At 34.7% G+C, this 26,911-nt stretch overlaps 1 protein-coding gene across 19 annotated transcripts in view; it reads right to left on the bottom strand.

Annotated features, from left to right (window-relative positions):
* LOC100117353 (kinesin-like protein KIF13A) overlaps positions 1-26,911 on the bottom strand; it is a 1,179,147-nt gene that overhangs the window by 847,952 nt on the left and 304,284 nt on the right. For all 19 annotated transcript variants that reach the window (XM_031928189.1, XM_031928179.1, XM_031928190.2 and 16 more), the window contains 2 exons: positions 8,432-8,695; positions 6,728-7,120 (listed from right to left, as the gene is read on the bottom strand). In XM_031928189.1, coding sequence (XP_031784049.1) covers positions 6,728-7,120; positions 8,432-8,695 — 657 coding nt within the window. The remainder of the gene's footprint in view (positions 1-6,727; positions 7,121-8,431; positions 8,696-26,911) is intronic.

Here is a 26,911-nt window from a genome sequence, read left to right as displayed (position 1 = left end):
ATAAATATTAAATGTATCAAATGTCAATTAATTTTTAGCAATAAAAGAACTTTAAAAATGTCCGTCTGTCCGTCCGTTTGTCCGGATTTGTTTTTGCATTTACTCCACAAAACTTGATGTATTGTATAAACAAAAAACTATTTAATGGTATAGACAGGTACATATGATAAAAATATACCGATGACGAGGTCTAGGTAGTGCGCTCCGTGGTATGTGGTGTCTAGATAAATAAATCATACGGGTACGGCGTCTAGGTGTACAAGGTGGCCGATGACAAAGTCTAGGTGGTGCGCTCCGTAGTTTTTTATTTCTAGGTACATACATCATACGTGGACAACGTTTTGGTGTACAGGCTGGACGATGACGAGGTCTAAATAGTTCGCACTTGGTTTTGGTGTCTAGGTGTAGAAATCATTCGAGGGTAGTGTATCAGAACAATCAGTAATTTTATATTAGTGATAAAAATGTTACTATAAAACCATGATCAAAAGGTGCTAAAGATGCTTATATTTTATTTTTAGGAGAAATATAAAATACCTAAAAAAATTTACTCAAATGGACAAAAACCTCAAAAAATTAACTTTTAAAAAAGTAAAAGGTTAGGCGAGTTTGATATATTCCGCAATGAAATAACAGATAAAAAAAACTGAGATCAATCAACCAAAGTTCAGTTTACTATATTTAATCATAATGAAGCAACAACATTTTTTTTAGTCAATAAAGGGCTTACTTAACTTAAGTTAAGTTAAGTTATATACTGATTAATTAGAAAATGTGGCTGTCTCGGGGACAGCCTATAGAACTGAATACTTAAATAGATGGTGTGGAATTTTGAAAAATTTTGAATAGTTTCTTTAAGATTTGTGTAGTTTATTTAAGTTAAGTAAGCCCTTTATTGACAAAAAAATGTTGTTGCTTCATTATGAATTAATTGATCAGTATATAATTTAACTCTAAGTTAAGTGAGCCCTTTATTGACCAAAAAAAAAATGTTGTTGCTTCATTATGATTAAATATAATAAACTTCACTTTGGTTGATTGATCTAAGTTTTTTTTATCTGTTATTTCGTTGCGGAATATATCAAACTCGCCTAACCTTTTACTTTTTTAAAAGTTAATTTTCTTTTTTTTAGGTTATTAAAAGTGTGTTTTTAAAAAAGTTAAGTAAAATGTGTAGAAATCCAAAGATAGCTGTTCTGATTGGGAACAAACTAGTGAATGTAAAAGACAGCAATTATAAAATGAAAAAAAATGCTTTGAACTATGAAAAAACTGTTGTCTTCACTTATTAATAGTTATTGTCTGTTGCATTCATTTTTTAATTTATTTTTTAAATTGTTAAATTTTACACCGAAAAAAAAAGAAATCCAAATGAAGTATCTAGCTAACTAAATAACACTGAAGACAACAAAATATAACTGTTATCTGTGTCTCAATTCCGAAATTTTTCTGCTATTATCTGCAGTTCACGACGTTTTATTTCAATTGTTTTTATTTTTTTCAGTTAGGGATTGAAGATATCGTTATCATTTAATATAAAAGTAAATATCGTATTATGTATTACATTTTAGTACAGAATATAAATGTTATGATTGTTATAATCTCACAATTTACATTATTTTATAAATGTAAATGAAAAAAAAAGTTTAATTAATATAATTAATATTAATATATTTTTTGTTAGATTTTATTAATATAATTAATACTGTCATCAAATAATTACAAAGAGTTTGAAAACATTTTGTAATATTCAAAATTTATTTCTATGTTATTCTATAATTTTAAAGCTGGTCCTGTGTATTAGTAGCTATAACTACTTTCATAGAATGTTGGCTGTATTGAATATATTTATTTATCCTCGACGGTAATTAATGCTTATGAAACGTCTCCGAAGTCGTGCTTTCGATTGGTTAGAATTTATCAATCTGGCAATCTTATTGAAGCATTTTAAAAACGTTCCACAAGAATTAACTACTATTGAGTGTACATTTAATATTTAACAGTATATTTAATAATAACACGTCAAATAATTAAGGGGATATCGGCGCAAAAGCTTGGCAAATCCACCACGGAGTATTTTGTATTTTGAAAATTTCAGAAAAACAGAAAGTCCAATCGAAGTTTTCTTTTGGTAGAACGATTCATTAAACTTAAGGTAGTTTACTCAAAAAATTAATATTCTTACAAATTGCTGCAATTTTGTAAATATATCCTATTAAGTGCTTTCTATAACGTGGTAAAATTTTTTACCTCCCAAGCGGTATGATTTTTTAAGATATCAGGTCTTGAAGTTGTGTATTTTAACATGGAAATCATAGGCTTAGTCTAAATTTAGTGTACATTTTGTTTAATTACGAAGAAAATAAATCTGACATCTTTTTTTAAAAACTAGGTCATGATGTAAAATCATAATACAAATCAAGGAAATAAAAATCTGATAGGGCAAGCGCTGCTTTTTGAAAAGTTACAACAATCGAAAGTTTCAATTCTATGCAATCAGTATATCTATATACCCTGTTTAAAATATATATCCATATGGATGATCCATTTAGATAATCCATATAAATCTATATGGATTTGTATGGATTCCATGTGGATACATATGGATTATACATATGGATTATACATATGATATCACCAAAACTGGTGCTACGAGCTCCAAAAGCTTGATTCTTGACATAACAAAAAATTTTTATTTCTATAAACTAATTAGGAAATGAAAATTTTGGAGCTCACAACCCCAGTTTTGGTGTTATCATCCGGATAGTAATTCCATTAATGGTCAGATAACCTATATATAACAGGCACATAAGTAATTTTTAAAACTTTGAATCTTTCAAAAAACTTGATGAATATCATATGTATAAGCCATATAGAATATCTACATGGAATCCATACAAATCCATATGGAATCCATATAAATCCATATGGATTATCCACATGGACCTCTATATTTTTAACAGGGTATGCACTCGGTGTTTCTCACTTTTCTAAGTTTTGAGAATACTTGATGCTCTAAACACTTTTTATCAATATTTTGATATACAAAACTAAAAATTCTAGAGATTTCACACTTGATAACACTGCATAATATTTAAAAAAATTAATTTTCTAATTCAACCTCAAATTGAGCACTACTGAGCCAAGTGAACTACCTTAACACTACGGCGCTACGGACTCGGTTTTTCATTATCAAACTTTATTCAAAAAGTTTTACGTAATAGAAAAAAAGTGTTTTTTGGAACGACATCCCCTTAAATATCATCACAATTAATTTGTTAATCGCGAGCGTTTTTTGCTAGTGCAAAATTAATGAAAATAATGAATTTTCGTGGAGTTTTTATGCGAAATGCTCTGCCTGCAAATGGCTGCCTAGCTAAAGAATCAGGAATCATAAATCTGGATGATGCGAGTGGATCTGGAAAAACCACGTTTTATCATTCTCGGTTTTCAAACAGGGAGGAAAGGTGTACGAAGACAAAGTGCTAGTCATTTTGATTATTGTGATATTAGTAATGTCAAACTTTTCCTCAACTCTCAGAGCTATCCGTATGGAAATCTGAATCTTGATATTTTAAACGATCAGTTTGCCATGCTTTATGATATGTATGCTAATTTTCAGACTGCGTATTATTCTGATAGAATTGTAATAGATCCCCTTTTAAGTAAAAAAGAAATCATTACAAATGCTCCACTCATAGTTATCGACTGCTCAAAACAAAACGAGTTACTCAAACAGGCAGCTGTAGACGTACGTCTTGAATTTGAATGTAAGCGTAATATACCCGCGAACACTACAGCGTATTGTCTAATTCTACATGATCGCATTGTCAAATATAATCCTATAAGCGGCGATATTAAGAAACTTGTATGAAACTATATAAAGCTTGCAGAAATAAACAATCAAATCAGTATTATCTTAAACCATTAGTCAGGATAGATCTCAAAATGAATCGAAATAGCATTCCGTACACACCTCTCAAGGAGGATAAGAACGCTAGAGGAGTGCAAGATGATAAACAATGTAATACGTATCGCGGAGAACCTTGTTCTACTTCTACTAATAAAAGTGAACAGTAGAAAAATACATTTAAGAAATATTCTACTAACATAAAGTCCATGCCAGAGTATCAAGGTTACAAGAGATTCTGAGATTTACAAATAACTATCTCTATCATTATTGTACTGAAATTTTTTTGTCAATAAACTAAAAAATAAAGCTTATATTACTCATGTTTTTATTTATCAATCCTAACCTCTATTCCTTTACAATTACTTTAAGACTTCACTATTATGTGTGTGGGGGGGGGGCATCGGCGACGTACAGCTAGACGCGGGCTGCCCCCATCCAGCGGGTAAAACAGTGCTCTTCATTGATAAAACAGAACCCTGTTACCATCGGTCGGTATTCAGTGGCGCGGGAGTCGCCTAGCGCAGTAGCAGCCTAGCCCCTTCTACTTTCGACAACAACTCGGGAAGCCAAATTCGCATGCGCGCGCATATAACATAACCTTTTAAGGTTATGACGATGCAGTATAATAACACTTATTTAATATAAGATGGAAATGATTTATTAATGAAGGCTTATATTTTGTTGATTATTTTTTAATTAAGTGATATCAAACATTATTTTACATCTTGGTTATGTTGGTGACTTAAGTTAAATGGGAGCCATAGTCTTAGTAGTCGACGTCCAAGTTCATTATTATTATTCCATTTGTGTTGTATTAAAGCTAGATATCTGAATTTTTGTACAGATATTTGTTAAACTATTTAGAAATTAGTCACCGTATCAGTTTTTACTTAAATGTCCTAGCTGAAATTGTTAGCTCAAGGACTATGAGAAATTTTGGATTTGGCGGGTGACAATTCTTGTTAGGCTTGTTCCAGAGGATCTAATAACTCTAGCTACTCGTATTTCTGGTTTCTAGTGTATTTTTATATGCAGAAAGTTACAATAACTTGGTCTCTTTTCCCAATGCATTAATAAGAATTTTGACTTTTAAAAGTTGAAAGTGGTTTTGATTACGATGCCTATTTTTCAAATTTAGTTATTGCTCTCCTCTGGAAACTAATATACGTAAAGAGCTGATCTTTTGCATGCACATTTCTTTTACAATAATGAAACAATATTTAAAGTTAAATTTTTCTCAAGTGATATAGTTTTAATTTTCATCCAGACACCTATGTGAACATCTCAGCGATGAACCCTAATATTTACATGGGTGTCCGGATAGAAATTAAAAGTATATCACTTGAGAAAAATTTAACCTGAAATATTTCTCCGGAGGATAGCAAAGTTGATATTTAGTTAAATGTTTAATGCCTTTATTAATAAATAATTTCTATTTTATATTAAATGATATATTTTCTTGCACTAAATCATATCCTAAAATTTTTAATTCATATTGCTTGGCGGGTTGTTACCGAGTTTTCCACGGGTTAACGTCACCAGGTCACGGGGTCACTGGCGAAAACGGTTTAAATAAATTCGCATAATTTCTCAAATTTGGGTATTAATCGGCAAAAACTCCTCAAGATTTGTACCAGGAGATTTATTTCAATTAATAAAAAACGAATTTAAGCTAAAAATAGATTAAGATTATAATAACAAACGAATAAAAAAACTACTATAATCGGAAGGAAAATTTAAAATAAAATTCTAAGATTTAAGCAAATATGCAAAAGATATATTGATATAAACTCTACAAGTCGAAGCTTTCAGCTTCGGGTCGCAGACTGACCCCGCAGAGCCCGCGGGGCGACGCTTGCCCCCGCAAAGTCCCCGAAACACGGCTTCCCCCTCCCGGGTCTCTGATTTCCTCGTCCGATTTATTTGCATCGCCAGATGCCGAGCTATCTGAGATCTCGAAGTTTTCCGTTTACGAAAAGCTATAAAATTCGAATCCAACGCCTTGCTTGGCGTTTAGTCAACACGGTGACGCGTGCGCTCTGAAGCCGACCCTGCACCAAGCGCAGCGCCGGGCCGTTAACGCTACGACGCGAACAAACACCCTTTTTTCCGATCGCGCACGTGCTTCGCAGTCGTAGCCGTCCTCATATTTTTTAGCGCTGCGCTGTTCCCGCATTCACTTAGGCTTTCGCCTGCGACGCAGGAAAAACCTCTTGAGGAGAAAACCTACGCCAGGAATAGCGCTTATACATAAAAAGTTCTTATTCCAAACACACGCAAAACACATTGTCGACCATAAATCTAGAGACTAATATTTCCACCCGTACGCTCGCTCGACCGAAGCACAGAACAATGACTCAATGCTAACCTCTCATGGCAGTCGATGGGGACAACATACTCCCAACAAGCATCTCGTGTCTTAGCCCATTCGCGTCTGTGCAGGAAAATCTCGGCTTTTTCTTCGCCCTGTGATCTCTCCAATTACTGGGTGTATCCACCTGAGGGAGAGAAAAATACTCAAGTTGCCACACATACCACGAGGCCTACGCGACATTTAGCATGTCGCGCTGGAGCACTTATCCACTAATTTTGTTCTTGCTTCTATCTGCTACGCACGCCGGGAACAATTATTCATTATATATTTTGCACAGAGAGACCCCCTCTATATTGTCAAAGTAACAAATCGATTATTTACAAAACTTGTAGTGTTTATGTGTAAGTTAGTGTAGATTAGTATTAATACTAATCCTCATATTTGCGCGCGCGTGCTTGTGTGTAAAATAAAAATAATTAAGTCAGAAACATATTTTCTACCTGCTTGTCTTCCTCGTGCTGCTTTTCTAATCGTGCAATAGCTCTTTGTATTGGATCATTTGATAATTCATTTAGCATGAGCTCTTCTCTAGCAAAGTTGTAATCGATATTTTGTGCTGGAGTTTGAGCCTCGTTGTTTAAGGCTTGAGAGCTTCTTGGACAATTAACTCGAAAGAAATGATGGTTTCCCCAAACAATTCTGTCTCCATGTTCAAGCAAGGTTTTTTCATTAACTTGAAATCCATTAACAAAACATCTTGAACCTGGAAGTGGTGTCATATAGAGCTCATGTGCTTCTATGGTAATGACACAATGTTCTGGTAAAATTCCAAGACCATGTAATTGAATATCTTGCTCAATTTTGGATGAACGTCCACCAACTAATGTTGTCTCCTATTTAATTTTAATACTATTAGTAATATCATTGATGCTTAGTTCGAAGACTAGAACAGTGTAATTTAAATATAAAAGGAGAAAGAGGAAGGAAATAAGAATAAATACGTGAATGAAGAAATGAGTTAATGAGTGAGTGACTGAATGGTTCAGTGACTAAATGCCCAAGTGGCTGGGAAAATGGATGAACGACTAAAAACTGCCTGAATAAGTAAATGAATGAATGAATGCGTGCGCAAGTAAGTCAACACAAAAAGTGTAGTTTGAATATTTTACCACGTTTGTCAATACTATAAATGAAATATTTATAATTACTATTAATGTAATTAACACAGTACAATCATATCATACGTGGCTGTATGATATTATTGTACTATGAATGAGTAAGTACCTGAGTGATTAAGTGACTTACTAAATGCGTAAATATGCGAATGAGTTGATGTCAGTAAAAGAGTTACTAAATGGATGAATTAATAAATAAGTGCGTAATTAAGTAATTAAGACTTTCAGCGACGGAATAAATGAATGAGTGAAAGAGTATGTGGCTGAGTAAATGAGTGAGTAAATTATAGGGTATATGAATGGTCGCATAATTAAATAAATAATTACATAAATACATTTTTTGGGCAATGTATTAATCTTTCTAGGAAGAGCTAGTACAGTGTTTAATTATTCAGCTCACGTACTATGAAATTCTGTTAGATACTGTTGTGCAAGATTAGTTTTACTTGCTACGCTAGTGCAAAAAGCATCACACGAGGTAAATAATAACTTTCCTTTATACAGAGAGACCCAATTTAAATGCTTACCGTATACAGCTCGTCAGGAAAGGCCCCAATCGAAAAAAATGGTAGAGACAAAAGTTGTTGAGTATTAAGGGGAAAGTCGAATAGCGTCCTTGGAATTTACTTTAAACTTAATTTTTAAGGTTATTTGGGGTTTAGAGTGGTATTTTTGTGTGAATGGCAAAGGTCATTCCAAGGTCAAGCAGCCAGTTTGAAACCCCACCTACGTAACTTCCTTGGCAAGATCCTAATCATAAAGATGGTAGGGACAACAGTTGTAGGATATCGAAGAGAAAATCGGGCGTAAGCAATAAAAACCCTATTTGTTCCTTGCGATATTGAAAAGAACGTAGCAAGGTGGATGTTCAGGTTCCGCTTTGATCTGGACGATGAAGGCCTTAATATCCTACAACTTTTCTCTGTACTTAATTTTCGATTTGGGCCTCCTCTTACGAGTTGTAAGCGATGGGCATTTAAATTGGGTCTCCCTATATACTCGTATCGAAATGTATCATTGAATACTGACCTTTAGGTAATACACCAAGAGTTCGTTTAGACTGGGGTCATCATTTAAATTGACTAAATAATATTTATTTTTTTGCACTTGTATCCCTGAAGCTTGGACGCTGATTCCCATTTTTTCTAATGCTTGTTGTCTTTCATGCTGTAATTGTTCCGTTTTTACTAATTTCTCTTCCCAAGTTTGAGACATTACTTTCATTAGTTTCTCGGATTCAGTGATTTTTTCTGTAATATCTGTTCGTTGTTGTCCAAAGGCAGAACCTTGTCCCTTTAAAATGACAATAAAGGTGACTCAATATAGAAAAATAATAAAAATACACGATACCATCAAAAAAATTTGGTTCCACGAGTCCTTAAAACCAATTTTAATGCATGAGTTTATAACATTAATTTACCTTATAAGGGATTGATTGTGATTAAGTATAAAAAATATCGAATACGACGTTCCCCGTATAGCGTTTGTTTGTAGTTGTAAAGTACTTATTTATTGTTCGGAATATTTTTCAAAATTATAATTGGCCTGCCTCTTTCTGTTGAGACCAGCGCATTTATTACATATGAGGTAATTAATTTTCTTTCCTTAAGTAAAGAGCAGGGATAATAGAGTTTCGATAAATATCGAAACGCGACTGAGGCATCAAACACCGCGGGATCTCTATACATCTATGAATTTCTAACCTCAAAAATTAATCTTTTCCACAGTAATTTGATCAATAATTTAATAATGTTTCAATTCTATCTACAAAAAGACTGTTCATTATCGCGCGCGATCCATTCTTATGCTTGAATTTCTAACCTCAGAAAGTGAAAATTGAGAAAATATAAAACGCGCGTAATGTGTCTAACGCGTAAAGTCGTTAGTTTAATTAAAAAAAAAGGTTAGTCATTGTAAAACGCGTTTATTAATTTTTATGAAGAGTATATAACTTATAGCATCAAAGGAGGAAAATTGTGACAATCTTTAAAAAGATGGTGTACTCTGACAGAATGAGGTTTAAATTACGTGCCTTTAAAACATTATTCAAACTTTATTCTGTTTATATTGACATATCAACTTGAAATATTATCGTTCATCGTGATTTTGTTTTTATTATTTATTACAAACAAAGTTTTGGGGTTCTTCTGCTTTCATTGCAATCTTTAAATATTCGAAAAAGTAGTCGTAAGTACGGTACACTTTTCCGACCATATTTTTCAAAATGTCAAGATGCTGATATACCAGTAACCTATATACTTGGAATCCTTCAAATGTCGGGTATTGCACAATGATGCCTAATGGGTTGTTAGATGTTTTCAATTCCTTACAAACAGGCTGGCTGACGATTTCCAGGTCAATTGTCGATTGTGATAGATCTGGTGCCGTACGAGGGTGAAAAATCTACGTCGTGATTTGTAAAAAATATCTTCACTTGCCATCCAAACATGTGATAAAATGAATAAGAATTGTTAAAGTATGCTGTTATAGTGTTAAACTGATCTGCCAAAAGGTCCCAGCTGTACTCGTCAAGAGACGCGAAGTACTGTCATTTTCTTATTTTAGGTCTGTTGCAAGACAGCCTAGTTTTAAAAAATCACTAAGTTTGCACCCCTGTATCTCAGGACTTTCTGCATCAATTCATCTTACATTTTCACGAGAGGGAGTTAAAATATAGTAGAAAACAAAGTTAGTTTCGTTTTATAATTTAGGTTCTAGCATGTCTCCAAAGTTTGCAGATATGGATATTTTAAAGCTTTCGTATCTATCCTATGTCGCATTACAGGAAGAATAGTCGATTCTGGTATCTTCTCGCCTTTTCTACGTTAACTTATATATACTTGATATTTTGTATCATACACACAATTATAAAACAAGTACTTTTATTGTACATTTGTATATGATACAAAATATCAAGTATGTATAATACAAAATTATACATATTCGATGTATAAAATATATCAAACATCGACTTAAATAAATAAATGCTTGTTAATATGTGCAATATTAATTAGCGTTCGAGCAAATAACTTTTTATAGAAGTAATAAAGAGCAAATCATGCCTGCGACGAGGTGACTCATCGTGCGCCAAGTCCTTCAGGGTGCACGCTATCATGTGTGACTTAACAATAATTCTGCTGTGCTCTTTGTTTTCGCGAAGTGTGGTAGAGAAGAGCCTCCAGAAGCCGAAGGAAGGACGCCAAAAATGAAATAGAAAGTCCACGATCGAGAGACTTTGAGGAAGCCGAGAGGTCAAGAACAAAAAGAGAGTGTGCGAGAATATACGCGCAATGTTGTAACTGCGCATGCGAGCGGAGAATTATAGGCTCAAGTGAGCGGGAAATTGTCCGAAAGTGGTGCTAAGGACGCGTTGCTAGAAGCGCGCCGAACACGAGCGGTGAAACAAGTCGTCGGAGGTAAGGAAAGAAGGAGCCGTATCGACGTCGACTAGTCTAAATTTAAACTAGCCGGATCGTGAGCCGAGCGCTGTTGTGGGGACTCACCAATTCGTGACCGCTGATTGGCCGAGCGGGAGTTGTAAGAGCGCGCGCTCTTCTTCGATTGTCAATCATACGCACGTCGAGTTATAGTCACGCCTTTTTCCTCTGTGAAAGTACAGTTTTGTGTTTGTGTAGAGGGCGTGGAGGTCGCTAGGGCGAGATTTAGTTACGCGTTTGTGGTGATCTGAAGGTCGTGACGCCTGACCAGCTCAGGACCAGGAAGGAGCGAGAGAGAGAGAGAGAGAGAGAGAGAGAGGAAGCCGAGAAGGACAACAAGTTGGAAAAGAAGACGTGGGCGAAGAAGACGACGAGACGAGAGCAGCCCAGGACTTCCGGAAGCAGTTGGAGGACTGTCAAGTAGTGACAAAGCGAAGGATGACCAGTCACATGCGCTAAGAAAATCTCTTAGCTTATCGGCGCTGATTCCTTTGTCGTTCAGCCAGGTCTTAGTTGCAGCTATTACTTGGAATGGACAGAAAGTGGACAATAATAGTCTGATCATCTTAATGTGACCCGTGAGAGAGTTCGCTTTGAAATGACAAATTCTTAGACCTTCGGACAGAGATACTTTAGGAACAGATGAAGACGTGGCAGATGAGCTTGATGGTGGGTGTAGTAGTACGATGTGTGTGTGTGTGTGTGTGTTTTATGTGGCGTTGGCAGAGCAAGCTCTGCGCAAGTGGCCCTCCGACACCGGATCCCCACAGGCACCATCGTTGAACAATACTTCCGTTAATGAGCCTAGTTGGCTTCTCCTTCGAAGTTTAAAATTTTCATACATCTCCCATCCACTAAGGTGATTAAGGGTTCAGGATCAAACACGTCTTCTTCATTCTGCATCGTCCGACCGTCTGCTTCCTGCAGCATCATTCAGTCGTCTACTTCGTGCAGTATCGTCCGGTCATCCTCTGAACAGACTCAACCCCGACACCTACGTTCCTCTGCATCGGGTAAGGGAGTCTGGGCTCAATTCAGTTTACCTACGTTCCTCTGCATGGGCTCAAGGAGCGTTTCGTATATCCAACTTAGTGGCCTTCGTCTAGCAACATTTTACTCAGCGCTTTCGCCTTGTCTTTCCCTTCTTTCCTCTTCGTCATTTCTAACCTTCGTAAAAATGGTTCTCGCGTAGTTGTTTACTGCGTACTAACCATCCTCTAACGTCAACATAGCTGTCATCATTGACTCCGGTGTCACTCTGGTCTGGAGATAACACTCGAGTTTTTCACGCTCCATTTGCTATCGCGAACAGTCACAGAAGACATGCTTCGTATCTTCGTTAGCGTCCAAACAGACTAGGCAGTTTGGCCGGTCCTCTATTTTTTTTTAAATGTGTGGAGGTACGTGCGTAAGCATCTGTGCTCTGTCAAGAACTGCGTGAGGTAGTAATTGACTTTCCCATGTCCTCTTTGTATCCATTCCTTTATTCTTGGTATGAGGCGTCCATCGTCCCTTATTACTGGAATTCCATCTTTTTTTCCACTCAGTCATTCTCTGCTTTCTTGCGTAGTCCCAGATTTCATTCTGCGTGTTGTCGTTAATCCGTCACTTTGCCTCGAATACGTTCTTCCTCTCCATTGCCTCCTCCACCAGATCGCCTCGTCCGATACCGTATGATAAGCCGATGCGACCCTTAGTATACTTCTCCTGTACACTGTCGATATATGTCGTGTATAACTTTTCACCAACATGGCATCCGCCCATATTGGAGCCCCATACAAAATAATCGATGTGATTACACTGGCTAAGAGAAACCTTTGTTTCTGCGTTGGCTCTCCTACATTTGGCATCAACCATGATAGAGCAGCACTAACTCTTGCTGCCTTATCTCCCACTACAGTAAGATGCTCTTTGAATGTCAATTTTTTATCTATAGTGATGCCCAGGTATTTAATAGTTGGTCGGAAAACAATCTCATGTACATCCACCGTCAACGTTATTGTCTCTATTTTCTTTCGACTTGATATAAGCATAGCCTCCGTTTTATGGCTAGCAAGCTCTAGATCTGTATTTATCAGCCGCTAATGAATTATTCAGATAGCCTCGTTAGCGATTTTTGCGACTTCATCCTTCTCTTTTGCTACTACCAATACTGCGATGTCATCTGCGAATCCTACAACCGTTGCCCCTTTTGGTAGTTTTAGACTTAAAACTCCATTGTACATAATGTTCCATATTTGTGGGCTGATCACTGACCCTTGGCGGACGTCTTCTGTGACTTTGTAGGTGTCTGTGCCATTTTCTGTATCGTATAGTAGGATTCTGTCCTTCAGGTAGTCCGATATAATCTTTCTTATATACACGGCTACTTCCTTTTTTCGTAGCTCCTGTTGTACCTTACTCTAATTAGCCGAGTTAAATGCATTTTTGAAGTCCAGTGTAATGATAGCACAGTACTTCTTGGATCCTCCTTTCCATCTTTTCCCTTTTATCGTTGATTTGGCAGTGTCGATCACCAAGCTCACGGCTTCTTCCTGAAGTCATATTGATGATTAGCTAGTCCACTCGATTCTTCTATGGCCTGATCCATCCTTACGCAGATTATGCGTTAAAAAATCTTATCCGAAGTGTCTAGTTTGCATAGTGGTCTATACGATGCGGCTTCTACGGTTAACTTATTTCCTTTTGGTAACAGCACAACATGTTGTTTTTCCAGTTCGTAGGAAACATTCCTTCCTTAAGACACGAATTATACAACTCTACAAAGACTTCAGGCCGGGCGTAAATGGCATGTTTTAATGCAATTAGTTATGCCATTCGGGCCTAGAGCCTTGTTGTTTCACACCTTTTTGCATGCAATCAGGAGCTTCTTCGTAGTGATAAGGATGATAGTCTCATTATCTGTCTTATCCTCGATTTCATATGTTTCGTCCATTTGAAGGGAGAACAGCGTAATTTCGATACGATGCATTAATTCCCTGCATTTGGGAGGGGGAACGTAATTTTCCTTTATCTTCTTCATTACTACTTCATAAGGTCGGCCCCAGGGATCAAGTTCGACTTCATCCTGAGCTTCTGCTTAGCGTTATTAATTTCCAGTTCTAGGGCTTTTACTATATCCTGACCTCTACTGGTCTTACACCTTTGCCCGCTGTTTCTGCCTATTAATTCGGTGGCACTCGCCGCGAGCACTCTCAACTTCTTTGTCCCACCAGCAAACTGGTGGTCGTCTCAGATTTGGTACCCTCCTTGACATGGCGGCATCGCAGGCTTGTGTGATGTTACTTATCACCTGCTCAGCTTTCCTGTTTACCAAACCAGACAGCTGCATGTCCTCTAGTGCAAGCAGAAATATTTCTTCGTTTTCCAACTAATCTTATTTGTTTTTGTACTTGCATTTGTTTCTAGCTTTGACTTACCTACCTCTATTTGTATCGCCTGGTGGTCACTATTTGTATATTGTTCACTTACCATCCACTATTCAACTAAGTCAATCAGGCAGCTGCTAACATACGTCAGATCTACTATAAATCTCGTGTCTCCTGTTCTGAAGATGTGGATGCAGCCTTTACTGGGTAATACTAAATCTAGAAGAGCCTTCAGGAGCACCTGCCCTCTTCGGTTAGTTCTTTGGCTACCCCACTCTACTGCCCAAGCTCTTCTACCTCCGATATCCTGTACCAATCGATCTAACAATCGTTCTAATTCTTCGATTGGCGCATTTGGTGAGGCATAGCAGGTGTAAATATGTATGCCCGCTATATTTGCTTGCACAAAACCTTCCACCCGCGTAGCTGATTTTTTCTGTAACGCAGCGTCATTGCATGCCCAGATCGCCGCTTTGCCTGAGGCATTAGATTCCCATGTTGACTCTTCCAGGTTTCTGTATTGCTCGCACACAATGGCTACGTCTACCTTTTGCTCACGGACATACTGGCGAAGGAGGTCCTGAGCTACTTCACGGTGAGTGAGATTAAGTTGTACTATTCTCATATTCTCTTTTTCGCTACTCTTAGTGCTGCTTTATAGGCTGTGCATGCGTAACTACCAGCAGCATCTCCTCTATCCGACACCTAAGGACACATGGGGGTATGTAACAGAATCCCCGATTCCATTACACGTGTAAAGACCGTACTAGATAGTAGGACGGGCTGCGCGAGTCTTACAAATAATTATTTATTCGCGAGAACTAGCTTTCGGCTCAAGAGCCTGTTCTGTTACTAAAGTTACACGCGGACTGTGGAATGGAGGATGTCCCGCGCTGCTAGTCTGTCGGACGTAAGTAGAGAGGGGCAAGCCCAGGCAGACAGGTAGGGGAGGTGAAAAAAGGGAAAGGGTGGCGCCGTGGCTCGTCGGGGCAAGTCTAGTTGGGCCCCTCTGGTGGGAGGTGATGACATAAGAGCGTCGCACGTGCGGAGGCCCGTCCCCGGCGGGGGGTACTGCAGGGCCCGTGTGGGTGCAGGAATCGCACCCGCGCTACAGGAGGTCATTTACACAATGAAAAGGACAATAAGTGCATTTATCTGTTGGCTAGTTACGACATGCACATTGACACTTTTTTATATAGCATACCGAGCTACGTAAGTGGCGTGAAAGTAATGAGCTGCAGCAGAATTTTTTTCCAACAGGTTGTGTAGAGGGATCGACCCTTTTTTTGACAAGGTGAAATTTCGTGCGATTTAGAGGAAAGCTACGAGAAAAAGCAGTGAGAGAAATGCTATTATGCGACTGATGTGCAAAAAAAGGGGGAAAAGTGCGTGAAACAAGCAAGCGAGCGTGGCTTGCTAAAAATTGCGGAAAAAGTTGTTAGCCATGCACGGCCACGACAAATAGGCCGGTGCTACCCACTGTATAGGAAAAATAAAGAGCTCGTTCGACTAGCCGGGCAAGTGTGTAAAGCTTGCCACCATTAGGACTAAACGCGCAATCGAGGTCCACTACGTGTGCTTGCAAAGCGAAACCGCAAGTAAACTTTATTTTTCTTTTCTTTTGTTTTTTAAACGTGTGGCATATTTTAAAATATTTGTGGTTTACAGGCCGTATTGCACTATCACCGCCAGTCGCAGCAGCAGTACCAACAACACCGCCGCCAGCTGTACAAGCATTACCAGTGCCAGTAATAGCAGCAGAAGCAACTGCAACAATTGAGGCGTGCATGGAACTACTAGGGACTAATGCCGATGATTGGGTCGAGTGGAATGGCGAATCTTACTCTCCAACATCTTCGCAGGTCCCAGTGGCGGATAGGACCATAACGAGCGAAGAGAGAGAAGTCGAACTAAGCATACAAGGCACGACGGATACGTGGATCGACTGGAGTGGTGACATGCTCCAGGTGCCGCCGCCACCGATCGATGTACAGCCCTCGTCAGCATCGTCCCCATCTCTTAGACCGTTTTCTTCTGCACCGATCTCGGAAGTAGAAAATGGTAAGTTTCAAAATCAATATATATATTACGCGCGCACACACACACACAACGTAGTAATGAAAAATATTTAAAGATAATAAGATCTCCAGTGTTATTTTAACGACGACAACGAGGATGATAATGACGTAATTATCCTGTCCGATCAACCGGCTTTTCCTTACCTTGGAAATGTCACGCTTGAAGGGGTGATGTTTGAGGCTGCCGAGATGTTCGAGACGGGGTCAGCTGCGTACGCTGATATCCTCAACGCAGGACCAGAACCGCTGGCGCAATCACAGGGTCCTCTTTACGAGAACATAAGTGACGAAAACGCCTTGAGCATCCTATTCAAGTCGCAAGTGGTGCCCGATGACAACATCGCTTGGCTCGAGGCGGCTGTTGCTACTGCCGCTGCTGCTGCTGCCGTAGGTCCTTCACAAATAACATGTCTCCACGTTCAAGGTGTGTAATTTATATGAATAAATATAAAAGTTAACGATATCGGTCTATAAATACTAATACAACTATTGTCTCCCAATTTATATATAGGTACAATGTCCGCTTGTTTCAGTGCATTAGGCCAGATTGATTGCTGTATGCTTAGAATCAATATATACTCTATAATGGTTTTAATATATGTTTAGATACAGTTTTGATAGTTATTGCACTAATATTATCTACCCCACTAGCCTCCTTTTTCATTGCAATAATTATATTTTGAATTTCATACATATTAGTTGGACTAATAAAAATTGAGTAGTTATTTCTAACTGGCAGCTTCAATTGCTTTAAGTCTATTTTTTTTTTAATTTGATTGCTTAAATTTATTCCTACATAACAGTAATATTCATTCATAGTGTTCGCAATAGTAATCTTATCCTCAATTTTCTGATCATTAACTATCTATTATACTATCAAGTGATCCTCCTTGTTCCTTTTTTTCCTAACTTATCATTTATTATGCTCCAAAGCTGTCTTGAATTACCACTACATTTTCTAATAGCATTATTTTCGTATTTATACTTAGCATCTTTAATTAACTTAGTCAAAATTTTTTCATAATTTTTATAGTCCATTTTTAGTTTCATATTTGTTGGATTCTTTTTCCATATGTTATATAACATCTCTTTAGTTTTACAGGATATTAATATTGCTTTGGTAACCCATTTTTTCTTTGTTACTGAATCTTTTTTGTTTTTATTTGAATATTTTCTATCAGTTGCTTTTTCAACACAACTTTGGATCATACTTATTAATTCGTTTATAGCTTGATTAGGATCGTTCATTTGTAACAATGAGTTCCACTCAACTCTTATTTATGCAATATTTATTAACTTGCCATAGTTAATGCAGGCTGATTGATTGTAAGCTTTTTGTATTTTGAATGTGTTATTACGTATGAAGAGTGGGTAATGATCATTGAACGAAATATTTAACTTAAAGGACTCCAACTCAATATTTCTTATTTTGGCGAAACAATTGTCTATACACGTACCGTTTTTACTGTTCTGAGACGGTCTTGTAATTCTTATGAAAAATGGAGTATATTCATTTCCATTTTCAAAAAAATTATTCAGAAATTCTTGAGCAATTGACTTTTGAGCTAAACCAATTTTGTCATAATTTATATCCCTTATATCAATATTGAAATCTCCAAAAACACATAGATTTTTTATATTAACCTGTTTAGACAGAAATTTTTTTACGGAATTAGTAAATTCGGATTTTGATATATCATAGCACCTGTACATAACAGAGATTCTGATTGCCTCACCTGACTCTAGAAAAGTATCAGAACTTACAACACTCAATCTATCAATTATTTCTATTTTAGTTATTTCCCGTATATTCTTTTTTATATATATCATGACTCCATCAGCCCTATTAATTTTACTATCATTGTAATAGCTTTTATAGCCTTGTAATTGATAGTATTGAGGATATTGTAAGATCCATGTTTCTGTACGTATTATAATAATTGGTTTTACTACCAGGCTTTCAGTAAATGATTCTAATTTCTCGCAATTCGCATTTAGACTTCTTATATTTACACACAAAATTAAGTTCTTTTTCTTCGAGATATTCTTGTTGAGTGATCTGCATTACGTTCTATGTTGTATATATCTTCAAAGTTGAATTTTTGGGCTATTAGTTAATCCTTATTTCGTAATATATTTGCTATACGTGTGTTAACTGAGTTGAGTGATAATTTAATACATTATATGCTTTGCTTGCAGTTTCTCATGTTAAACAATCTACTATTATTTCACTATTTTTCTTGATTAGTTTTTTTGCTTATATACTCTTATCTTTAATGAAATAGTGTGTAACCACATCATTTATCTTGTCAATAGAAAATTCTTTAGTATCTTTATTTTTAACTATATTTTTGAGATTCGTTTTGGCTTGTTATTAGGCACGGCACTCGAAATTACTTGAGCATAGGTTTTGTTTTTTGAACTATTTATTTCACTTTTTTGCTTATCAAGTAATCCTCTCAGTAACTTATTTTTCTTTCAGTTCTTTATTTAATTCTTTTAATAGGGCATTTTCACACTTCAAATTACTGTCTAAACTACTGTATGCTAATTCAATCTGAGCAATAATTATTTTAGCTTTATTATTCAGCACATTCATATTCACTTTTGAGGTTAGGTCTACTTGGTTATGTTTCGGACATAATCCTAGAACTCTACTAATTTTTAATGCCCCATCTATTTTAGCAAAATCACTAGTATGAAAAGCCTCCTCACATATTATACAAATAACCGTTTTTACTTCCACTTTGGGATGACATTTATAGAAAATTGCTGTCTGTGAAGTCACCGAGTCTGCGCTCGATAACTGCATCTTGGAATTATATATATATATATATATATATATATATATATATATATGTGTGTGTGTGTGTGTGTGTGTGTGTGTGTGTGTGTGTGTTGTATCTGACTCCCAAAAAAAATTCCAGCGCCATTCCTTCATTTGGCTTCGAGTTCTAGCTCGTCAAAATTGAGGTTTTAAGCAATTTTTGCCTATTTTTAATAATTTGTAGCTCATAAGGGATGCATTTTTAACTAAAACTATCCAAATACTTTCATTGTGAAATTTTCTGAATTTTTCAATAAAAATACTTTTAAAGCCCTATACAGGGTGACCCAATTTAAACGGGCACCGCTCATAACTCGTCAGGGACAGCCACAATCGAAAAAATGGTAGAGACCAAAGTTGTAGGATATCGAAGGGGCAACCCGATGGTGACCTTGGATTTGACTTTGAACGCGTTTTTCAAGGTCATTTGAAGGTCAACTTTGGTTTTTTAAATAGGAACCCCATTCTTTTATTGCGGGAATGGAAAGAGCGGTAAATTTTACGTTCAGAATGGTATGTTCGGTTGCGGCACTGAAGGTCATCTCAATGTCCTGCAGCCAGAATGAAACCCCGCCTACGTAATTCCTCTAGCAACGCCAAATTAAAAAAAAGTGGTAGAGACCAAAGTGTTGTATAGGGGGGGGGGGGGAGAATTGTGACCTCGAATTTGAGCCAGTCCTACAAGGTCATTTCAAGGTCAAATTATTTTTTTTCAAACTTTACTTTTACTTTGTATCCGAGATGAAATCCCTTCTTAGATGTTCTCTGTCCAGCGGCCAAGACGCAAATGAGCCCTCGCTAGCGTCCAAACATAAGTCTCGCTATTCCCCGAATGATCCCTTCCGACGGTTAACTTGCGAATGACTCTTCTAGGTGGTCGCCACCTACCTACCCGAACTCCTGATGTGCGAAAAATAAAAATGGCTCCCGAAATAAGCCTTTTAAAATAAGTCCCGCACTCAGTCTTGCCACCGCGACTCCGTCGAACCTTCCCCTACGACGCTTAACTCACGAATGATTTTCAAGCAGGCGCCCCGGCCCCGCGCCGTACCTGCCGCCCGAACTTTCGATTTGCAAAAATAAAAATAGCCTCCGAAAATTGTCGAAAGAGTCTCACACTCGGCCTTCCGCCAAAAATATTAACGAAAATTTTTATTAAAAAGCCAATCATCGATACAGAAAAAGATTAAGTAAAACATCGAAGTATTGTAGAAAAACGTCAAAGTTTGATAAAAACGTAAAAAAAATATTAAATGTTTTATTTTTAAAAAAATCATAAATTGATAAACCGTAATGCCAAAATATGAATAGAATTTTACAATAAAAAGCCATCGATACAGAAAAAGAAAAAGTAAAACATCGAAGTATAAAGTAAAAAAGTTTTTATATTTATTTTACACACATTTATTATTTGAATCAGAAATAAATTGCATTATGTTTTTTTAAATAACGTTGTTGTTTTTCCATTTAATTTATTCATAAATTATTATTGTTTTAAGTATACATAGATATACATACATACGTATGTTTGTATACATATGCTATACACACATACATGTAAACACGCATGTTGAAAATACATATGTATAAGCAGAATTATAAAGTTTGTAATACATACCATGTCGTCACACAGATTATACATACAATTACTGGCAACAGTTAATATAATTATTTAGTGATAATTCCACTGTATAAATATTTTAATTCTATTAGAAATATTTTTGCAGCAGAAATTGGTAGGTACTTAAATTTTTTGCACTTTTCTATTAGATAAGTAATAATAAACAACCAACAACACTAAAAAATGTATGTTCATTATTTAAACTTGTACAATATGTAAGTAACTGTAGTAAAAGTACAATATGTATTTAACACGATAATAATTAATTAATAACATACATATTAATATAAAATATTGCATCTAAAGTTATGTTAATGTAAAAAAATTTTTATCTAACGTAACAGAATATTTATTATTGTTAACAAATGAAGATTGTACTTTTTACATCATTTCATTTAATATTAAAAATAATACGAATATACATTTTCTATTAAAATTTTTGTATTAATGTCTTGTATAAAAAAAGTTCTGCAATACGTAATGAAGGTATTTCTTGAAGAATCAATTTACTTAAAATTAAAAAATGTTTGATATAATTTCAAGTCATAGCGATTATTCTAGAAAATATTGTTTAAGAGCTAAATATTCCGATTAATTACCCATATTTTAAATGTATGTATAAGTTTGATTTCACTTCATAAAATTTAATAAGTTAAAATAAATCTTTTACTAAAATACAATTTTAACTATTTTATAAGTTATCTATTAAAATTTACTTTTAACACTTTTGGAATTACAAAATATTTATTTATTATCATTTCATAAAAGCTTCCTAATCAATAAATTATTTTATAATAAAAAATTAATAATTACTATTTGCAATTAAATAATTGTTTAAGTAGTTTTTTATTTATTATTTTTTGCAGAAAACAGTCTAAGTTCTAGTAATGCAGTAGAATTTTAGATATTTATCGACTTCAAATACTAATTTAATAATTGCAAATATGTGATTTGAGTCATTTTTTTTATTTTTGTAATATTTATAATCTAAGTAAATATGCCGGACTATAGTCGAAGCGAAATTGTTGATATTTTATTGATTTTGGGAGAGTGTCGAAGAAATTATAATGCAGCAGCACAATTATATCGGAGGCGTTTCCCAAACAGAAATCATCATCCATCTCGAAGTACGATCCAGAGAATTGAACAGCGAGAGAGGCGAGGACCTCAAAGATGGTACGCTAAATGATGAAAATCTTTTCTTCTATTTTAAATTTACTACTTCGTTTAAAGTGCAACATTTTACACGCTTTCAGGATCCGGAGTCGAAAAAGTGGGTGCTGTTTGAAAAAAAATAATTTGACCTTGAAATGACCTTGTAGGACTGGCTCAAATTCGAGGTCACAATTCCCCCCCCCCCCCCCCCCTATACAACAACTTTGGTCTCTACCACTTTTTTTTAATTCGGCGTTGCTAGAGGAATTACGTAGGCGGGGTTTCATTCTGGCTGCAAGACATTGAGATGACCTTCAGTGCCGCAACCGAACATACCATTCTGAACGTAAAATTTACCGCTCTTTCCATTCCCGCAATAAAAGAATGGGGTTCCTATTTAAAAATCCAAAGTTGACCTTCAAATGACCTTGAAAAACGCGTTCAAGGTCAAATCCAAGGTCACCATCGGGTTGCCCCTTCGATATCCTACAACTTTAGTCTCTACCATTTTTTCGATTGTGGCTGTCCCTGACGAGTTATGAGCGGTGCCCGTTTAAATTGGGTCACCCTGTATATCTTCCTATATTATATAGATGCATGTGTAAAGGCTATAGCCGGGTTACTATGGTGAAATGGCCCCCTTGGAAAATGTATATATGTTATATACCATTCGATGGGGGATAAAAAAAAACTCCCATAGCCAAATTTTTAGCTCTCTGCCTAGTGCGCATGCGCAGTAATGTCGATAAACGTGTTTTTTTGATTTTATTTTTTTCTGTAGTCCCTATAGGATAAAAATTTTTTTAAAAATTCACATTGGTGTATTTTTATGTCATGAATAACTGCAATTTTTTTGGGATTACATAACCTCAAATATCGGATCTAAAAAAATTATTAAAGTTTTCAATCGATATTTTGACCCCCTTGTTTTTGAGGTGCAACTTTTTAAGTAGACTTTTTTGTGTACTTTTTCCCGTTCTTTACGATGGCACTAACGTTTTTTCCTTAAAAATGGTGGCACAACTCGATTTGAGCCAAAAACTGATTTTTTTGCCATTTTTTCACGTTTTTAGCTGGTTATGTTACAATTTAGTTACTAAAGTGACTCCTTTTGAGTAGTTTTGCATATCTTCCCATGAAAACATAATCAAATGAAATATTTTGTTCGCTCCAAGCCGTATTTTTTATATTATCTTACGTTTTCAATGATGGTCTTATCAGAATTGTGATATCACCTTATTATAAAACTGATGGCTAATGTTATGTTCTTTTTAAACGTTCTGTGATTGGTCGAAAGTATTGTCTCTGTCGCACTTTTTTGTTTATTGTTTATTTTTATTTATAATAAAAGGTTATGCTTGGCCGCGCGGTTGACGCGGCGGCTGCAATGCAGACGATCTGCGTAGTGAATGGTCAATCATAAAATTAAGAATTATCAGGAGCATAAACAAATAAAGTATTTTGATTTCTTAATTAATTAAACGATGCGCAAACCAATGGCCAACATTGTTTTTTTCAAAACTAATTTTTTTTTTTCTTACAATTGTCTATATAAGGGAGAAAGTACAATACGTCCCGTCCCGTCCCGTACCGACCCCGGGACATACCGTCTGAAATAAGTCACTTTTATATTATTGGCTAATTCTGTTCGATAACCCAATCGACGGTACAGAATTAGCCAATCCCGTAAAAACAGCTTATTTCAGACGGTATGTCCCGAGGTCGGTACGGGACGACGGACTCAATTGTACTTTCTCCATAATATACTAATACAAGTGAATGGTGAAAACGCTGTTAGTATAAGTTTATAACTTTTAAAGTAAATTAAAATCTAGCAAATAAAAATTGTTTCGATTTTTCTTTTTACTATTTCGGCTTTTGACTGATAATTGATAGCAATACTAGAAAAAATAATAAAGTAGTTAAGTATTTATTTTCAAATACATTGGAGTTAGTTGGAACCGAAGGCTGACACGGCTACTTTAAATCTTTCTGCTGTTTACTTTAAAACTAACAATCTTGTATATTTAAAGTGAGTACTATATATTTTACATATCTTTTAAAAAAATGAAGATTTAACAAAGTTTTTCAAAAGTTTTGACATCACAGATTATATGCTTTGATATTAGGGTTATATGTATTTCTAATACATATTACACAATAAATTAATATTTTGTTAAATAACTTCTTTAAAATCAAAACCTATTATTAATATCTAAAATGTTATTTTTATGCCGACACTTTGAGTTTTGAAAAAAATACTGTAACCAACCTACTGATAAATAAAAAATCTCCCATGTATTTATAATAAATACACTTGTATTTTACCGGTATATGCAGAGTAAGACTTATTAATGGGTAGAAAAATAAAATTTTTATTATAAATTCTGTAGTATTAAGAGTAATTGTATCAAAAATAATGACAGATAATATAGTAATATAATAATATGATATAATAATATAATAATATGATATAATAATATAATAATATAATATAATAATATAATAATGTAATAATAATAACAGATAATTATTAGACCTTTTTATACGCTAAATAAGAAAAACATGTTGTGTACGTTATTAAATTCTTGCATAAAATCAAAAGTTTAAACCAACATTAAATTATAAACTGTTTTAGTACTCGCATAAAGATCCGATCTTATCCTAAAACAAAAATAGCAATCAGATTTTAAATCAATAAGCTAACAAAAAAGTAATTAATAAAAATGAATTTTCAATCCTATAGATATAGATATACGTACAATGCATGTAAGGGGAACGAGTCTTTATCTATTTAACTTAACCAATTTAGGCTAATCACATAAAGTAAAATGAGAAATTAGTTAAACATAAAGTTGTTGAAACTATTAACTAAATAAAATTAAGAAGGAAAAACATTTGAATAAAATATGACAATAAACTTTTGCTAGAAACGGATTTGACGATTGATGAGTTGCATGTTTTGATGTAATGCGGTATATTAATTATACAAGTATGATTAAATTGATAAAATATAGAAAGTCTTGAACAATAATTAATTTGTTTATGTATAAAATACTGTCAAATTAATAAAAAATGCACATAAATATCTGCATATGACTATATATGATGTGATTTTTACTATAGTTAATTATTATGAGATGAGAAAAAATATTTGGTTTTACATAAAAACAATACATGAGAAATAATAAAAATGAAAAATAGAACTAATAGGATGCGAACTTATTAATTGTCAATTAACTTTTAAGTTAAAAAAATGTAAAATGAATAAAGTAAACACAAGCTAACCTATGCTTTAAACACATACGTATATGAAACATCATTAAAAACAACATTATTTATTTATTTTAAAATACACTATTATTCATGTCTAGATACAAGAACATATTTTTACAAAAAAACAAATTGAATATAATAATTTCATAGGTTTGTTGATTTTATAAAATCACTAGGTGCAAGCACTTCAATACAGTTTTTATGACAAAAAAAAATTATTTGCTTAAAAAACTTATAAATGAAATACAACTTATTTCACTTTTACTAGGCAATATTATTTTTTTACTTTTCATGTAAAGCTACTGAGAAAACTGGATTATACAAGAACTTAGATTATAATATTTTTGTAATATTTATTATTCATTCTAGTTTTTAATTTAAAAAAAGGCAAACAATTTTTTTAGATTTTTAAAAACTAACTAACAGCATTTTTAAATGTATTGTAAAATATTTATATTTTATTATTTCAGAAGTGATCTTCTTGTCTAATGGTTAAATAAATATGGCATCTAATAGTAATGAAGAGTCAGATAACATCAGGAAACGCGATGATCGAAGATGTGCCATGTGTAATATTTATATTAGAAAATCAATTGGTCGAGAAAAGGAAATCGAATCTGAAGTTGAAATCGAATATGCTAAACAATTATCAAATAAAGATATTTACATCCATGATGTAATTTGTGATTCATGTAGAAAGCGATTAGCCAAATACATATCAAGCTCTAAACCTAAAAAGGTTAATGTTCCAGCAACTGCTTGGTCTCAAGATTCAAATGTTTCTGAATCATTTTCTCAGCTAACTGTCACTTCATCATCTCAGGAAAGTACACAATCATCTGTATACACAATAAAGGAACAAAAAGTACGAGCAACCACGGAATTACTTATTCAAAGGACGATTGCGACACATAAATATTGCTTTGTTTGTGGGTACCAAAAACAGACTAATAATATATTAGTTCCTTTAGAGGCCCGAATTCAAGTTTATAGTAAAATGAATGTTTTTATTCCACATGGCAATAGATGCTGTTGCACACATTTAATTAAAAAAAGATTTGATGAAGATGAACTAAATAAAATTAATATTTTTTCCACTACAAGTACGGTATATATTGATGAATTACTACAATTTTTGAGTCAATTATCAATGAAAGCAGACGAAACTTTATTAGATACAGTAGCTGAATTTTCCATGCCTGAAAAAAAATGGAAAGTTTTTACGGGATTAACGTGGGAAAATATTAATTATCTTAAAGATCAACTCACTTCTCTGAAGAATTCCTGTGTAAGGACAGCGACACAAGCCATTGTCGTATTTTTATTCAAAAAGCGCTCTGGGAATTCTAACTCGCTCATCTCTACAATATTTGACATTGAAAGCGAACAACAAGTATCTCGTTTTTGTCAATCAGTATTATTATCTTTCGAAAAAGATTTACTACCAAAACACTTTGGATTAGAAAATGTAGACAGAAATGAATTGATTGAAAATCAAACTTCTAATATGGCAAAGAAATTACATCCTGGTAAACAACTTATTTTGATTGCTGATGGTACTTATATAAGGCATGAAAAAAGCTCTAATAACGAGTACCAAAGAAAATCTTATTCAGGCCAAAAAAAAGTTCCTCTGACTAAACCATTTACTATATGTACTACTAATGGTTATGTTGTTGACCAGTTAGGTCCATATCTTGCAAATAAAAATGATGCTACAATACTGATTGAAATATTGGAAGAGAAG

This window comes from Nasonia vitripennis, assembly GCF_009193385.2.
Source record: "Nasonia vitripennis strain AsymCx chromosome 4 unlocalized genomic scaffold, Nvit_psr_1.1 chr4_random0004, whole genome shotgun sequence".
In the NCBI taxonomy this organism is placed as follows: Eukaryota; Metazoa; Arthropoda; class Insecta; order Hymenoptera; family Pteromalidae; genus Nasonia; species Nasonia vitripennis.
The sequence above is the reverse complement of the archived record's forward strand: the minus strand, read 5'-3'. Positions and strand labels throughout refer to the sequence as shown.